Source organism: Salvia splendens, chromosome 22, assembly GCF_004379255.2.
Source record: "Salvia splendens isolate huo1 chromosome 22, SspV2, whole genome shotgun sequence".
Taxonomy (NCBI): domain Eukaryota; kingdom Viridiplantae; phylum Streptophyta; class Magnoliopsida; order Lamiales; family Lamiaceae; genus Salvia; species Salvia splendens.
Window position 1 is genome coordinate 2,260,528 of NC_056053.1, and position 17,869 is coordinate 2,278,396.

Here is a 17,869-nt window from a genome sequence, read left to right on the forward strand (position 1 = left end):
CACTTCACTCTAACTATGAAATACATGACTCTAAGCATGTTTTTTACTTCACTGAGATGAAAAAACAGTGCACTATAAGCAAGGATCACAAACACTTCACTCTAACCATGGAATACATCACTCTAAGCATGTTTTTACTTCACTGAGATGAAAAAATAGTGCACTATAAACAAGGATCATAAACACTTCACTCTAACCATGTAATACTTCACTCCAAGCATATTTTTACTTCACCGAGATGAAAAAACAGATCACTATAAGCATACATCACAAACACTTCACTCTAACCATGGAATACTTGGTGTATACAGCCGGAACCTCCGGTTGTATAAATCACAATACACGAAAATATTGTAGATTAAAATAAAAAATAGTAGGAATGAGTCACGGTTGGAGCCTTGTTGTATACAGCCAGAACCTCCGGTTGCATTTTTCTTCAGACGTTCAACAGCTACAAAAAAATTCAAATTTAAATCAGTTCTAAAATCAAAACCTACAAAGAAATGTTAATAAGTAGGAAATTTACATTTTGAAAAATCTCTTTGATTTGTAGCCATTTGTTCGACGAAGGAATGTGAGAACTGGATGTTGACGATTATGAAATGAGGCGACGGCAACAGCAACAGCAAGGTTGAATCGCGCGACAAAAGTTGGAATTTTGCAGAAGAGAGAAGAGGAGAAGAAAAGTTGAACCGCGCGAGGTTTAATTTTCAAAATGAGAGCAATTTTAATTTTAACCCTAATTTTGTTTGTTAAATGATAATTATACCCCGCCTTCTTGTAGTGAAGTAAATCTTTGGTACAGTGAACTAATTTTGCTTCAATTTCAAAAATGATATGGCTGATATCAGCCCTTGATTTCTTAATCTTATAGCTGAGATTTGTTTTTTAATTATGGAGTTAATATGTACTTACCCCATATCAGTACTCCTTGAATGTAATTATAATAAACTTTGTTATTGCCCACCTCATCCGAGCAAACACCAATGTTTTATTATTATACAATTTCAATCATATACTACTACAAATTTTAATTAGTTACGTCACGTAATAAGCATCTCACTCAAATTGGTGGTTTTCTCTGAAATATTAAATATTGCACCTAAAATGTATACGAGTTGTCAGTTGTGTTTTCTATTAAGTACTTATTTATTAGGAGAAATATAAGTTCTGTTCTTTTGTAATTTGTGTTCAATGTATAGTTTGATTTAGTAATTTGTTTGTTCGTTAGCTAATTTACATGTTCACTATTATTTATTTTTCAAATAATCTAAAAAAATGGAACAAAGGATTAGATAAATTTGTTTTATGTCAACATCGACAAGTGGGGGTAGATCCAGGAATTAATTTTGGAGGAGGCATAATCAAGGGGGATGAACAAACGAAATGAGAATTGAGGTTTTTTCTTTTACATCAATGAGAATTTAAATTATACTCTATTTCACAACTCAAACTTGACAAAATTTCAAAATGGCATTGTTTGAAGTCATCTTCTTTTGAAACAAAATTCGCATATCAGACTGACTATCGACAACTCTAAGACCATCTCCTATGGTGCACTAAAACCTAAAATGGGATTGACAATTAGCTTCATTGATACTCTAAAACCAATCTCATTTTTGGTTTTTGAATAAACAAAATACTTATTTTTAGGTTACGCTAAATAAAACTAAAAACTTTTTCAAATTTTGTGAGTAAAAAAGACATAATATAAAAAATGTTTTTTTAAGTTTGAGTTTAGTATAAATGGTTGGAGTAAAATCATATCTGATGAAACATTTATACTAAAATGAATTTGCATTTAGTGTATGTATATGATTGGTGATGCTCTGATATTTTATGCCAACCTTAATTAATTCATCCTTGCGATTAATATTAGGTACTAAAAATGGGCCAAATACAAAAATGGCAACACAAATTAGCGTGCCCTGTGGAATAAAAAAACGTCCTTAGTTGTTATTTTTCTTGTAGTGTATGTTTCGTTGACAGCCCAAAATGAAAAATAAGACTATTTATTATGGACAGTATATCCGTTACCTATCTCTTCCACGCATAATTTTAATTCTTCTTCCGTCACATATAAACACACACATTACATACAATCTCTGTTTCATGCACTCTCTCCTTTCTATGCGACAATTTATTAACCCAAATGTATCTTGTAGTTGAGAATAGAGATCAAGATTATCAATATAATAGTTTAAACATAAATCTCATTTAGAATGATCGTTTAAGCTTGATTAAGCTTAAATAACCTCAGCAGTCTCGAAGAATTTCACTCTTTACTTTTCTTCACAAAGTCAAATAATCTCTTAAGACCCGTGCTAAGCCAAAATAGTTCTTCAAATAGCTAAAGACAATAATAATGTTAATTTTTACAAAGTATATTGATCAGTAGACAACAAAAGATGGTAGGCAATCAAACATTAAATTCATACACATGGAGAAGAAATAGCAGAATTAATATGAATGAAAACACACATCTATAAATCCATTCAAACAAGTTTATAAAGAGATCTATCAATCCTCAATCACATAATAGATTTTGCTAAAAATGGAACTTACTTGGTTATGGCTTACGGTCGTCGCCATTTTGGCTGGTTCTTTGGCTTCGTTGGCTACGAGGAGGAAGAAGCTGCTGTCTCCAGGTCCAAAAGGGATCCCTATTCTGGGAAATCTACGCATGCTGGGGAAGAATCCTCACCACGATCTGCAAAGGATTGCCAAAGACCACGGCCCCATTATGTACATGCGATTTGGGTTCGCTCCAACCATCGTTGTCTCATCTCCTGAGGCAGCTGAGCTTTTCCTCAAGATGCATGACCTTGTTTTCGCCAGCAGACCACCTCAGCAGGGTTTTAAGTATCTCTCATGGGATCAGAGGAATCTGGCATTCGGGGCTTATGGTCTGTATTGGCGCAACATGCGCAAGCTATGCACCTTGGAGCTGCTCAGCACCCTTAAGATCAGTTCTTTCCGACCTATGAGAAGGGAAGAGATTGGTCTTTTTGTTGAATCCCTCAAGGAAGCATCCAGACTACACAGTGCTGTTGATCTTAGTGCCAAGGTCGCGTCCCTGACTGCGGATATGAGCTGCAGAATGGTGTTAGGTAAGAAATATAATGACAAAGACATAGATGAGAGAGTATTCAAAGCTGTGATCCAAGAAGTGACGAAACTAATAGCAGTTCCCAATTTGGGCGATTACTTTCCGTTCCTTGGAGTCTTGGATCTGCAAGGGCTGACAAGGAAGATGAAGGCAATCACAAAAGTTTTTGATGATTTCTTTGAGAAAGTTATAGAAGACCATGTTCGAGCGGTGAATCATCCAGAGCAGGCCAAAGACATTGTTGATACCATGATGTCTATAATGCAAAGTGGAGAATGTGAATTTCAGTTTGACCGGCTTCATGTCAAGGCCATTATGCTGGTAAGCACATGGTGCAATCAATAATTCTACTTCTTGTTTTCATAAACATTGCCTCAGTAATGGCCAATTACAAGTGAAGGATTTGCTCGCAGGTTCAATGGACACAGCAGCAACATCAGTGGAGGGAATACTCTCCGAACTGTTGAGAAATCCAACAGTTATGAAGAAATTACAGAAAGAGTTGGAACAAGTTGTGGGATTGAAGAGGATGGTTGAGGAGTCTGACCTAGACCAACTCGAATATCTCGACATGGTTGTAAAGGAAAGCTTTAGGTTGCATCCAGTTGCTCCGCTGTTGATTCCTCACTATGCTAGGGAAGACAGCAAGATCAATGGCTATGACATACCAAAAGATTCAAGAATAATCGTCAATGCATATGCAATCGGACGTGATCCAAATGTATGGACTGATCCAGAGACGTTCATTCCAGAGAGGTTCACCAGCAGTGACATTGACGTTAAGGGACAGCATTTCCAGCTCCTCCCATTTGGGTCTGGGAGGAGAGGTTGCGCCGGAATCAAACTGGGGTTCATCCAAGTTCGACTGATTGTGACACAGTTAGTCCATTGCTTCGATTGGCAGCTGCCGAATGAGATGTCGCCAGAGAAACTGGACATGAATGAGGAATTTGGCCTTGTTGTGTCAAGGGCCAATCGTCTCATGGCAATCCCCACGTTTCGGTTGCAGAACTAGTATTTGAAGCAAACTTGTAAAAATCTGCTTCCTGAAAACAATCTAAAGTAAAGTAAGACAAGCTAAATAAGTACTCACACCCAGGCTATGAGATATCAAAATTATTTCAAGGTCAAGTTCAATTATTTTTTCAGCTGAAATATGAAATCATGCATTTGAACAATACATGCATTCTTCTTTAACTCTGTTACAAGCATTGTATCCCAATCATGTACAAACATAATTTAGAGCAAGATTATAACAGATTACTAAGAAGTGGGAGTAGCTAAGCCCTGTTTTAAAATGCATTTATCAAAGGGGAAACGTGATTCGTGAACCTGAAGGTCTTTGCAAAATAAATCTACTATTTTCAAGTAATAAATCATTAACATTTCATCAAACACGTTGCGGGCAATCTTATTTAAACACACGGAAACCACTCCAAACAATCGCACACACAGGAAACCTCCCTACAAAAATCAATGATCTTAATTCACGAACGCAAATAAAGATTGTAGAGGTAACTAAACAAACGACAATTTTACCTTTAAGAATGGAGAGAGAAAAACCCCAAATATATCCCCCGCTTTCAACTTTCTAGCAAAGCAAGCGTATGTTAACGAAAAAATTACTGAACTCAGTTGCATATTACTAGGGTTAATATTAATAACCAACGTCTCATTGAATTTGGGTGGAATATGATATTATGATTGCACCTATATACGAGTTTATTTTTATCTTTGATTATTTAATTCGAGAAATATTGATTCGGTTTTGTGTTGATTGTTGTTCAACTTATGGTTTGATTTAGGAATTTTGTTAGCTTATTCATTCTGAATTTATTTATTTTCCAAATAGTCTCACTCAAAAGAGAATAAAAAACCGCCGTTGTAAAAAGTAGTGAACTAGTGATACTCAATGAATAACAAGACTAAAGTCTCAAAATGGTCCTTAACATATTGCATTTTTTTGTTATTTTGGTCCAAAACATTATCTTTTGAATTATTTAGTCCCTCATATTTGAAATCGGATCACATTTGGTCCATCTTAGACGGTTCTGTCAAATTTTTGACGGCGCTTTAATTACCGGGTCACAAATCCATCACTAATCCGTCACTTACCTGGAGAAACTGATCCGTCACTAATTAAAAACACTGTAATAAAAAATTTTGGTCACAAAACAAAAGCATCACTTTCCCTATCCTCCTTTCGCTTCAACCCACCCGTCTCTGACTCTCACTCTCTCATCCAATTTCCTCTCTCAAAATGACCAATTCCATGACGCCGCGAAGAATCCATAGCTTCTCCGCCACCGTCGGACCAGACGACATCGTTTGGGACTGCGTCATCCCCTACGCGCTCCACCGCCACGCGCTCTCCCTCGTCTGCAAGCGCTGGTACCAGATCGACGCCATCACCCGCAAGCACGTCACCATCTCCCTCTGCTACACCGCCACTCCCGCCGCTTCCCTCACCTCGAATCGCTCAAAATCAAGGGCAAGCCCCGCGCCGCCATGTTCAACCTCATCGGCAAGGACTAGGGCCGCTACGCTGCCCCCTGGGTCCACGAGGTCGCCAGATCTTTCTCCACGATGAAGGCGCCTCACTTCCAGCGCATGATTGTCTCCGATTCCGATCTCAAACTGCTCGCCTCCTCACAAGCCGCCGCTGTCCTCGAGGTTTTGAAGCTTGATAGGTGCTCCGGTATCAGTACCGACTGCCTCTTACATATTGGTTTCTCTCAATTAGTGACGGATTAGTTTCTCCCAGTTAGTGACGGATTTGTGACCTGGTAATCAGAACCGTCTAAAATTTGACGGAACAGTCCAAAATGGACCAAATGTGATCCGATTTTAAATGTGAGAGACCGAATAATTCAAAAGATAATGTTTTGGACCAAAATAAAAAAAAAACGCAATATGTTAAGGATCATTTTGGGACTTTAGTCGAATAATAAAATAAATGATGCTCCTTGGATTCAGGATAATTCTTTTCCTTTATAATAATGTGTTAAATGAATAATGAATAAAGTAAGAGAGAGAAAGTGAGAATAAAATTTAAAAAAATAATTTTTTTATTGAAAATAAAAATGAATCAATAATATTGAAATTTCTTAAAATAGGAAAATAACTTTATTAACATGGCATATAGACTTATGTAGTCTTCTTCCACTGGATTTATTGAAATTGCATTTCACCAATCTTACATCTTTTATGTAGTCTTCTTCCATTGGATTTATTGAAATTGCATTTCACCAATCTTACACTCAAAGATGGCGTCTTCCACATGAGGTGGAAATAGTCACACACACACGCAATCCACATGTAACATGTTTATATGGGTAAATGAAGTCCATAGAGTACTATTCCAACTCAAATTTAGCATTTTCTGATCACAATTATCGACGACTTTTAAGGAAGAATAGGAACCATTAGGTGATTTAATTAGAAAAAAATTTATTAATTGTAACCCGCACAATCTTTGGAAAAAAAATATCTCCAATGCCTTAGGGATAGTTTCGTCATTCTTCATTCCCACAACATACTCTTGAAATAGAGATAGATAAACAGAAAAAAGTGATTAGAGACTCGGAGTAGTTCAAAAAGGCTCGACTTAATAAACTCAGCACTCTTTCGCACCAGATTTCATTTCATGTACTACATGTAAAACATGTAGCATAATTAAAAGATGGTAGGCAGCCCCACATTAAATTCATGTACTACATGGAAAACATGTAGCATAATTAGTATGAATGGGAAACAAACATCTACAAATACATTCAAACTAGTGCATTGTATCAATCCTCAATCACACAATAACTTTAGCAAAAAAAGAAATGGAACTTGCTTGGTTTTGGCTTACAGTTATGGCCATTTTAGCTGGCTCCTTAGTTTCGTTGGCGACGAAGACGAAGAGGCTGCCTCCCGGTCCGAAAGGGATCCCTATTCTGGGACATCTACACATGATGGGGAAGAATCCCCACCAAGATCTGCAAAGGATTACCAAAGACCACGGCTCGATTATGTACATGCGATTCGGGTTCGCTCCAATCATCATCGTTTCATCTCCTGAGGCAGCTGAGCTTTTCCTCAAAACAGATGATCTTGTTTTTGCCAGCAGACCACCTCATCAGGCTTCTAAGTATCTCTCATGGGATCAGAGGAATCTGGCATTCGGGGCTTATGGTCTGTATTGGCGCAACATGCGCAAGCTATGCACCTTGGAGCTGCTCAGCACCCTCAAGATCAATTCTTTCCGGCCTATGAGAAGGGAAGAGCTTGCTCATTTCGTTGAATCTCTCAAGGAAGCATCCCGACAACATGTTGCTGTCGATCTTACTGCCAAGGTCTCGTCCCTGACCGCGGAGATGAGCTGCAGAATGGTGTTTGGCAAGAAATATGCTGACAAAGACATAGATGAGAGAGGCTTCAAAAGTGTGATCCATGAAGGGATGAAACTAGGAGCAGTTCCCAATTTGAGTGATTACTTCCCTTTCCTTGGAGTCTTGGACCTTCAAGGGCTGATAAGGAAGATGAAGGCACTCGCAAAAGTTTACGATGATTTCTTTGAGAAGGTTATAGAGGACCATGTTCGAGCAGGGGATCGTCCTGAGCAGGCCAAAGACATTGTTGATACCATGATGTCCATAATGCAAAGTGGGGTATGTGAGTTTCAGTTCGACCGACGTAACATCAAGGCTATGATGCTGGTAAGCACATGAACAATTCTGCTTCCTGTTTGGAAAAACATTTACTTAATATAATGAGTAATGATTTGATATGTGCAGGACTTGCTCGCAGGTTCAATGGACACAGCAGCAGCATCAGTGGAGTGGATACTCTCCGAACTGTTGAGAAATCCAACAGTTATGAAGAAAGTACAGAAAGAGTTGGAACAAGTTGTGGGATTGAAGAGGATGGTTGAGGAGTCTGACCTCGACCAGCTCGAATATCTCGACATGGTTGTGAAGGAAACCTTTAGGCTGCATCCAGTGGCTCCGCTGTTGATTCCTCACTATTCCAGGGAAGACAGCAAGGTTAGCGGCTATGACATACCGAAAGGGTCAAGAATACTCATCAACACATATGCAATTGGGCGCGATCCAAATGTGTGGACTGATCCGGAGATGTTCATTCCAGAGAGGTTCATTGGCAGTGACATTGATGTTAAGGGACAGCATTTCCAGCTCCTCCCATTTGGGTCTGGGAGGAGAGGTTGCCCTGGAATGCAACTGGGACTCATCCAAGTTCGACTGATCGTGTCACAATTAGTCCACTGCTTTGATTGGCAGCTGCCAAATGATATGTCGCCAACGGACCTGGACATGAGTGAGGAATTTGGCCTTGTTGTTTCAAGGGCCAATCATCTCATGGCAATCCCTACCTTTCGGTTGCAGAAGTAAACATGTAGTAAGAATTTGGTTTATGAAAACAATCTATGCAGAAGGAAAGTAAGAGAGGCTAAATAAGTACTACAGTCAGGTTATGAGATATCGAGATTATTTCAAAGTCAGGTTCAATTATTGCAGTATAGCATAGTTGTTCAGCTGAATTTCAAATCAAGCATTTTATCCCAATCATGTATAAACACAATTGGGAGTAAGATTATAACAGATCATTAGGGCCTAATTAAATACAAGAGGAAGCAGTTTTAAATTCCACTTTTGCCAATGAAATCTATTGTGTCAGATATAAATGATTAACAATTCATCAAACACTTTGCGGGCAATATTAACTAGGCACCTTGTTGAAATTGTGATGCTCAAGTGAAGACTTCAGAGTTTGTATCTCTTCGTTGATAAATGTTTGATTCGTATAGTTTCTACACACCTCTTCAAACAATCCCACACACAGAAAATCGCCCCACATTTATCAATAATCTTAACTCAAGAACGCAAACAAACGACAATTTACCTTTAACAATAGAGAAAGTGGAAAAGCCCAAATATCCTGTGTGTATTGAGCACGTTCCTACAAATGTGAAGGTCTGAATAATTAGTCGCAGAAACCAAGCATGGTGTATATAATCTAAATTGGAATATTTTTGAGTTTGGTTTGAGTAGTGAAGGTCTGAGATTATGAAACCAGCATTATTTAGTTATACAAATGAGGAATTTGCATATCTTTTTTAGATATTAACTTTCTTGATTATTAAGTTAGTTATTAGTGTTGTAAATAAGAACTATTGTTATCTTTAGGAATTCATGAATGAAATAACAAATTTTTTGTCTTACCTTTTTCTACCTTTATCGTCAAGCAATCAAAATTCCGGCTGATCGACGAGGTTAAGTCCTCGCGGCTCCAATTATCGTCCCTGTTACTTGTTGAGGCAACGAAGTCCTTAACAACGGGTGCTTTCATCCCTATATATATCTCATTTTATAATTTTAGAATGTCAGTAATTCAATGTTTAATTTCACTTAAACTACAAAGTCCGCCACAAGGCTCGCCCATTCCTGTTTTTTATAATGAAAATAACATATTATTATTTGAGCACAATTTCAGTTATGTCAAATTATCGTTTTATTCGATCACGAACTTCACGAACTTCATAATATTGTTTAAGAGAAAAAATGATATTCCCTTCATCCCAACGAATTTGACCTATTGTTTTACGAAAATGATCCACTTTCATTTTTAATTTATTCCAATCAAGATATAAAATAATACTACAAAAAATCTTCCTTGGGACGGAGAGCATATTATGTCAGAGAGAAGATGACATTGTGTAAGAGAGATAATGATATTCTGAATGATATGATATCAATCGAGATTAAATTGCTGTAGAATGATTAATATATGATTTATTTTAAATTAATTAAAATTTATAAATTGATTTTGAACATAAAATTGCGAAAAATTTTAGTTACGTATTTACAATTTATGTACGTTTATGTAGTATGAGAAATATTACTAATTATTTTCTTGTGTTGATTGTTGTTCAACATATAGATTGTTTAGGAAGTTGTTTGTTCCGAATTTATTTATTTTCCAAGTAGTCTCACAATAAGGGGGACAAAGAATTAGATAAATTTGTTATGCATCGACATCGACACTAATGAAAATTAAATGAACTTGACTTGAATCGACACAGCCATATGAATCCACATGTTTTAATTAGTGTGAACACTTTGCACGATGAATAATTAAAGGATAATTTAAGGTTGAATAGGATACTTTTCTAACTCTAATTTATAATTTATTAATTTCTAATCAGAAATATATCGATGATTTTTAAGGTCTAACCTTTGAAAAGGCTCGAAACAATTTTTTCAAAATGATGTATTTCCGAAAATTTGCTAAGACTACTTGATTAAGCTTAAATTATTAAGTAGTCGAAATTTTCATATTATTTCGAGAGATGATTTTAAGGTTGAATAGGAGTATTTCCAGTAGTCCGATTTTACTATTTTGACTTCTTTTGCACATAAAATCTTTATATTGAGGTATTTTCAACATTCATAATTTCCACTCCATGCCCACAAAAGTCTTAGCAAGGAACAATACGAGTTTAAATATATAAAATAAGTAAAATAAAAGAAAAATAGAGAAAAAAAGTAATTTGAGTGTTATTAATGAGAATGTATCCTAATTAATTAGAAAAACACTTATAAAAAATAAAATGTGACTAATTTTTATTGAATATCTAAAATGCAAAAACAAAACTATTGATTGTGGATTGATGTACTCGTAAAAACAAAACTTATAAAAAACAAAACTATTGATTGTGAAAAAACAAAACTAATTTTTATTGAATATAGATACACATCAAAAGATGGGAGGCAAGCCCACATTAAATTAATATACATGGAAAAGAGGAAGCATAATTAATATGAATGGAAACACACATCTACAAATCCATTACTAGTTTATTGTGATATTAATATAAATAACACATAAATCTATCAATCTTCAAATCACACAATAACTTTAGCAAAAAAAATGGAACTTACATGGTTTTGGCTTACGGTTATAACCATTTTAGCAGGTTCTTTAGTTTCGTTGGTGACGAGGAGGAAGAAGAAGAAGACGGGGAGATTGCCTCCCTGTCCAAAAGGGATCCCTATTCTGGGACATCTACACATGCTGGGGGAGAATCCTCACCAAGATCTCCAGAGGATTGCCAAAGACCACGGCCCCATCATGTACATGCGATTCGGGTTCGCTCCAATCATCGTCGTTTCATCTCCTGAAGCAGCTGAGTTTTTCCTCAAGAAGCATGACCTTGTTTTTGCTAGCAGACCACCTCATGAGGGTTCTAAAATTGCCTCATGGGATCAGAGGAACCTAACATTTGCAGCTTACGGTCCGTATTGGAGGAACATGCGCAAGCTATGCACCTTAGAGCTTCTCAGCACGCTAAAGATCAATTCTTTCCGACCTATGAGAAGGGAAGAGCTTGCGCATTTTGTTGAATCCGTCCAGGAAGTATCCCAACAACTCGTTGCTGTCGATCTTAGTGCCAAGGTCTCGTCCCTGACCGCAGAGATGAGCTGCAGAATGGTGTTTGGCAAGAAATTTGCCGACAAAGACATAGATGAGAGAGGCTTCAAAACTGTGATCCAAGAAACGATGAAACTAGCAGCAACTCCCAATTTGGGTGATTACTTTCCTTTCCTTGGACTCTTAGATTTGCAAGGGCTGACAAGGAAGATGAAGGCAATTGCAAAAGTTTTTGATGTTTTCTTTGAGAAAGTTATAGAAGACCATGTTCGAGCAGGGGATCGTCCTGAGCAGGCCAAGGACATTGTTGATACCATGATGTCCATAATGCAAAGTGGAGAATGTGAGTTTCAGTTCGACCGACGTAATATCAAGGCCATTATGATGGTAAGCACATGGTTCAATGATTAAATCTACTTCTTGTTTGGAAAAACATTTACTTAGTAATGAGTAATGAATTTAAAGGAAGAATTACATGTGCAGGACTTGCTCATAGGTTCAATGGACACGGCAGCAGCATCAGTTGAGTGGATACTCTCCGAACTGTTGAGAAATCCAACAGTTATGAAGAAAGTACAGAAAGAGTTGGAACAAGTTGTGGGATTGAAGAGGATGGTTGAGGAGTCTGACCTCGACCAGCTCGAATATCTCGACATGGTTGTGAAGGAAACCTTTAGGCTGCATCCAGTTGGTCCACTGTTGATTCCTCACTATTCCAGGGAAGACAGCAAGGTTAATGGCTATGACATACCGAAAGGTTCAAGAATACTCATCAACACATACGCAATTGGGCGCGATCCAAATGTATGGAGTGATCCGGAGATGTTCATTCCAGAAAGGTTCATTGGCAGTGACATTGATGTTAAGGGACAGCATTTCCAGCTCCTCCCATTTGGGTCTGGGAGGAGAAGTTGCCCCGGAATGCAACTGGGACTCATCCAAGTTCGACTGATCGTGTCACATTTAGTCCACTGCTTCGATTGGCAGCTGCCAAATGATATGTCGCCAACGGACCTGGACATGAATGAGGAATTTGGCCTTGTTGTTTCAAGGGCCAATCATCTCATGGCAATCCCTACCTTTCGGTTGCATACCTAGCTTTTGAAGCAAACTTGTAAAAATTTGCTTCCTCAAAACAATCTAATTTATGGAAGCAAAGTAAGACATGCGAAATACTATGTACTCACAGGCAGGCTATGTGATATCAAAATTATTTTATAGTCAAGTTCAATTATTGCATTATAGCATACAATGCATGCATTCTTAACTATGTTAGTTACAATCAAATAGTTAAAGGCATGCTTCTCTTCCAGTTTTCGCTCTTACTTTCAAACAGAAGAATCAAGGATAATTGATTAACCAATATAACAAAGTACAAAGATAAACAATAAAAACTGCCAAAGAAACATAGATCATCGAGAAGGAATCGAAAGAACTGGCAGTTGACATCTTTATTGGGACGAGGGAATACTACTTCTTGATATATACATTTCTTTTTGAAGAAAGTTTGATATATTTTCTTAGAAATGAGAAAATGATTTTTTCTTTTTTTGGTAGAATAAAAATGATTCTCTTTAATTTGGTAAAGTATGTTATATAGAAAGAGATTTACATATCGAATTACACTGATTTTGAAAATTGGAAGATGAATTAAGAGAAAATATTCCATAATTTAGGTATATCAAGATGGAAAAATGATGGAAATTTTTAATGTCCATATATAACAATATATACACACACCATATAACCTTAAACCCTAACATGCTTAACAAGTATATATAGTAGTACTAATATATATGCATCTCCCATCATCTTTCAAATCAATTAAAAAAAAAATTCATTGCAGGCAATGGATTTCAAAGGTACGCCACTTTTTTTTTGTTATACATACGAACATGCATATGTGTGTTCTTTTATAGTACGTTTATCTTATTACCGATTACATGTTTATTATCTAAATGTTCTTTTCAAAATTTTGCGTAAACGAATGAATCAAAATTTAGTGTCTTGATCAAGTACACATATTCTTAATTACATATATGTTTAGTTTTTCTTTATTTTAGGGGACATAAGACTATTATTTATGCATAGTTTTGTTTTCTTTATTTTATAATTAAGTACTTTTAAATTCTATATGTAGGTTTGCTAAAAGAAATTTATCTTTCTAGTTCTATGATTGTTTTTTTAAACCAGCATAATCTCATTTTAACGGCATAAAATCAAATAGTGCTATTAATTTGCATGAGTTCATATTGGATTATACATAATTTTTTTTTCTATGGTAGAAAATCTATCAAATTCATATGTGCATATTGTTGATATTGGATTCATATGTGCATATTGTTGATACTGGATTTCAATTCACACTCGGAATGACTTTTTGTTGATAAAGAAGAAGCATACAAAGCATATGCATTCACCAAAGGATTCGGATTTCGAAAAGGTAAAAAAAATTATAATAAAAAAAAAGATCTTCGAGGTTGTACATTTTTTGTGTTGTTTTGAGGGATAATCAAAAAGGCAAATTCTGAGTATCCCTCACGACAACACAAAAATGTACATCCTCAAAGCTCATTTTTCAATTATAAGATTTTTTAACTTTTCGAATTCCGAATCATTTGGTGAATGCATATGCTTTATATGTTTTTTCTTCATTCACAAAAGTCATTCCAAGATTGAATTGAAATTCAATCTCACCAAAATGCACATATGAATTTGATGGATTTTCTACAAAGAAAAAAATAATTATGTATAATCAAATATGAACTCATGCAAAATACTAGTAAACTACTATTTATTAGTATTAGATTTAAATTTAAAATTCACAATCTTAATTTTATGCTATTAAATTGAGATTATGCTAGTTAAAAAATACCGACCATAAAACTAAGAGATAAATTATTTTATTGCAAACCTACATGTAGAATTTAAAAGTAGTTAATTAGAAAAGAAAGAAAAACAAAGCTAAACATACATAATAGTCTCATGTCTGCCTAAAACAAAGAAGCTAAAAGTAAACACAGTCAAGAATATATGGACTGATAAGACTAAAAATCAGAATGCGAGGCTGTTTGTGGAGTGAAATTATAGATGTGTTGTCTTTTGTTTGAATAAATAAATTTTAAAAATAAGAATGCGAATGAGAACTGAATAAATAGTCAAGTAATTCATTAACCAATAAAGAACTTGGCAGTAGACATCTAACACTTTGGAGATTTTTAAAGGTTGTTCTCATAACCCACTTGCAAAATGACAGTATCGTTTGGAAACCACAATATATATTTCTACACAAACTAGTTATTTGACGCAATTAACCAAATAAATAAACTCTGTTCCTTTTTGAAAATATTTTTTGACTTCAATGTATCCAATAATTTTCACTTTCTTCCCTATGCTAAGTCGTAAAATTCAGGGTACAGATACAAGCATTGACTCATGGATCATAAAAGTGTGCAGGTAGAGGAGTAGGCCTTGTTCCGGAGCAACAAGATGCAAGAAGCAAACTGATTTGAACTATAGTATTACGGTTCACAAGTTCGATAATTACAGTCATTTGAAACTTAATAATACCGAGTTATTGGATAACTCAACCATAAAACTTCTGTCAACGCACTCTCTACTTCCTAAAAAATAAAACCGGACCAAACCAAATTCTAAAATTCGGTTTGATTCAGTTCGGAATCACATTAGGGCAGGAGGTCTATGGTCCCCGAGATATTTTTTACAGATGGTTGCTACATTTGTTTCATATATTGTGAGGTCCTTAAGGTGTTGTAAAACTGTGAGGTCCTTAAGATGTTGTGTACTTATCCTCATATAACACCACTCTTTATTTTATTTAATATTGATTTTCTTCTTTTATTAGTTATTTCTGATTGTTCCCTTCTCAGCTGAACCAAGATGATTCCTTCAACACTTAAAACTGTTTTTATTCATTCGGCCATATCACAAGTCTTATATTTGCTTTACAAGATAAATAACACAGGCATAAATAAATTCTCAATCACAAAATAACTTTAGCAAAAAATGGAACTTACTTGGTTTTGGCTTACCGTCGTGGCCACTTTAGCTGGTTCTTTGGTTTTGTTGGCGACGAGGAGGAAGAAGAAGCTGCCTCCAGGTCCAAAAGGGATCCCTATTTTGGGACATCTAAGCATGCTGGGGAAGAATCCTCACCAGGACCTGCACAAGATTGCCAAAGACTATGGCCCGATTATGTACATGCAATTCGGATTCGCTCCAATCATCGTCGTTTCATCTCCTGAGGCAGCTGAGCTTTTCCTCAAGACACACGATCTTGTTTTTGCCAGCAGACCACCTCACCAGGCTGCTAAGTATCTCTCATGGGGTCAGAGGAATCTGGTATTTGGGGCTTACAGTCCATATTGGCGGAACATGCGCAAGCTATGCACCTTAGAGCTTCTCAGCACGCTAAAGATCAATTCTTTCCGACCTATGAGAAGGGAAGAGCTTGCGCATTTTGTTGAATCCGTCAAGGAAGCTTCCAGACAACATGTTGCTGTCGATCTTAGTGCCAAGGTCTGGTCCCTGACTGCAGAGACGGGCTGCAGGATGGTGTTTGGCAAGAAATATGATGACAAAGACATAGATGAGAGAGGCTTCAAAACTGTGATCCAAGAAGTGATGAAACTAGCAGCAGCTCCCAATTTGGGTGATTACTTTCCTTTCCTTGGAGTCTTGGATCTCCAAGGACTGACAAGGAAGATGAAGGCACTCGCAGAAGTTTTTGATGATTTCTTTGAGAAAATTATAGAAGACCATGTTCGAGCAAGGGATCGTCATGACCAGACCAAAGATATCGTTGATACCATGATGTCCATTATGCAGAGTGGAGAATGCGAATTTCAGTTCGACCGGCGACATATCAAGGCCATTATGCTGGTAAGAAAAAAATGCAATCAATTATTCTACTTCTTGTTTTTATACACATTTACTTAGTAATGGGTACTGAGTCGACAAAGAATTACGTGTGCAGGACTTGCTCATAGGTTCAATGGACACAGCAGCAGCATCAGTTGAGTGGATACTCTCAGAGCTGTTGAGAAACCCAGCAGTTATGAAGAAACTACAGAAAGAGTTGCAACGAGTGGTGGGATTGAAGAGGATGGTTGAAGAGTCAGACCTGGACCAACTCGAATATCTAGACATGGTTGTAAAGGAAACCTTCAGGCTGCATCCAGTGGCTCCACTGCTGATTCCTCACTACGCAAGGGAAGACAGCAAGGTTAATGGATATGACATACCGAAGGGAGCAAGAATAATTGTAAACACTTATGCAATTGGGCGAGATCCAAATGTATGGATTGATCCCGAGATGTTCATTCCGGAGAGGTTCACTGGCAGTGACATTGATGTTAAGGGACAACATTTCCAGCTCCTCCCATTTGGCTCTGGGAGGAGAAGTTGCCCCGGAATCCAACTGGGGCTCATTCAAGTGCAGTTGATCGTGTCACAATTAGTCCACTGCTTTGACTGGCAGCTGCCAAATGATACGTCGTCAAAGGAGCTGGATATGGATGAGGAGTTTGGCCTTGTTGTTTCAAGGGCCAATCATCTCATGGCAATCCCTACCTTTCGGTTGCAGAACTAGCTTTTGTAGGAAACTTGTAAGAATTGCATCCTGAAAACAATATAAGTAGAAGAAAAGTAAGACATGCTAAATAATTGCCTAGTTGTTCAACTGAAATATAAAATCCTGCATTCTTCTTCAACTATCTTCAGTACTAGCTACAAGCATTTTATCCGGATCATGTACAAAGACAATTTAAGAAGCGAAAGTAGTCTGAGCCCAGTTTCAAACTCCACTTCTTCAAGGGGAAAAAGAGAACCCGATGGTCATTGCACAAGAAATCTACAGTTGTCAAATATAATTCCATGATTCCAAATTTCTTCTCATTGTCATAGCTATAGATTGACAGGAGCTTCAAATACTAAAAAACATTCTTCTCTCTTAGTTTTCGCTCTAATTTTAGTTTCCTCAATCGGGATTTCGTTGGTTAAACAACTTCCTTGGCATGAAACAAAACAGCCAAGTATAATTTATTCACCAATATAACAAAATACAAACAAAAACAATTAAACAAAGTGCAACCAAAGAAAAATGTAAACCCATGAATTCATTCATACACCTGTTTACTAATTTTAGAAGCTTTACAGCCTAGCAGCCTCCTTGTGGGTTCAGCATCTTTTTTACTGTTTTTGGTGTTGTTCTCTAATTCTTAACAGTTAGAAGTATTTTTAGAATTATTTATTACTTATTCGTGTCCATATTTTATATTATAAAATTTCACAATAAGTAGCCAA

At 36.6% G+C, this 17,869-nt stretch overlaps 3 protein-coding genes and 1 long non-coding RNA gene across 4 annotated transcripts; 3 read left to right on the forward strand and 1 right to left on the reverse strand.

The window, feature by feature from the left end:
- Positions 1-263: 263 nt before the first annotated feature.
- On the reverse strand, positions 264-2,698 carry LOC121786586. Its single transcript, XR_006047220.1, has 2 exons — positions 2,566-2,698; positions 264-451 (listed from the first exon to the last, which is right to left on the reverse strand). It is a non-coding gene; the product is annotated as an uncharacterized LOC121786586 (long non-coding RNA).
- LOC121786582 (cytochrome P450 71AU50-like) lies at positions 2,335-4,367 on the forward strand. Its single transcript, XM_042185221.1, has 2 exons — positions 2,335-3,430; positions 3,510-4,367. Exons 1-2 carry the CDS (start codon positions 2,555-2,557, stop codon positions 4,122-4,124), a joined length of 1,491 nt encoding a protein of 496 aa, XP_042041155.1. The 5' UTR covers positions 2,335-2,554; the 3' UTR covers positions 4,125-4,367.
- A 2,266-nt stretch (positions 4,368-6,633) lies between these two features.
- Positions 6,634-17,183, forward strand: LOC121786580. Its single transcript, XM_042185219.1, has 4 exons — positions 6,634-7,812; positions 7,891-8,498; positions 15,580-16,447; positions 16,542-17,183. Exons 1-4 carry the CDS (start codon positions 6,940-6,942, stop codon positions 17,154-17,156), a joined length of 2,964 nt encoding a protein of 987 aa, XP_042041153.1. The 5' UTR covers positions 6,634-6,939; the 3' UTR covers positions 17,157-17,183.
- Positions 10,932-12,770, forward strand: LOC121786581 (cytochrome P450 71AU50-like). Its single transcript, XM_042185220.1, has 2 exons — positions 10,932-11,932; positions 12,029-12,770. The coding sequence occupies exons 1-2, from the start codon at positions 11,045-11,047 to the stop codon at positions 12,641-12,643; spliced, it is 1,503 nt and encodes a 500-aa protein (XP_042041154.1). The 5' UTR covers positions 10,932-11,044; the 3' UTR covers positions 12,644-12,770.
- Positions 17,184-17,869: the final 686 nt, after the last annotated feature.

Bases quoted from the DNA above. Each gene is read 5' to 3' on its own strand.
- LOC121786582 (XM_042185221.1), top strand. From the start codon at position 2,555: ATGGAACTTACTTGGTTATGGCTTACGGTCGTCGCCATTTTGGCTGGT. The intron at 3,431-3,509 runs GTAAGCACATGG...TTACAAGTGAAG, and splicing joins ATGTCAAGGCCATTATGCTG to GATTTGCTCGCAGGTTCAAT.
- LOC121786580 (XM_042185219.1), top strand. From the start codon at position 6,940: ATGGAACTTGCTTGGTTTTGGCTTACAGTTATGGCCATTTTAGCTGGC. The intron at 7,813-7,890 runs GTAAGCACATGA...TGATATGTGCAG, and splicing joins ACATCAAGGCTATGATGCTG to GACTTGCTCGCAGGTTCAAT. The intron at 8,499-15,579 runs GAAGTAAACATG...AAAAATGGAACT, and splicing joins ATCCCTACCTTTCGGTTGCA to TACTTGGTTTTGGCTTACCG.
- LOC121786581 (XM_042185220.1), top strand. From the start codon at position 11,045: ATGGAACTTACATGGTTTTGGCTTACGGTTATAACCATTTTAGCAGGT. The intron at 11,933-12,028 runs GTAAGCACATGG...TTACATGTGCAG, and splicing joins ATATCAAGGCCATTATGATG to GACTTGCTCATAGGTTCAAT.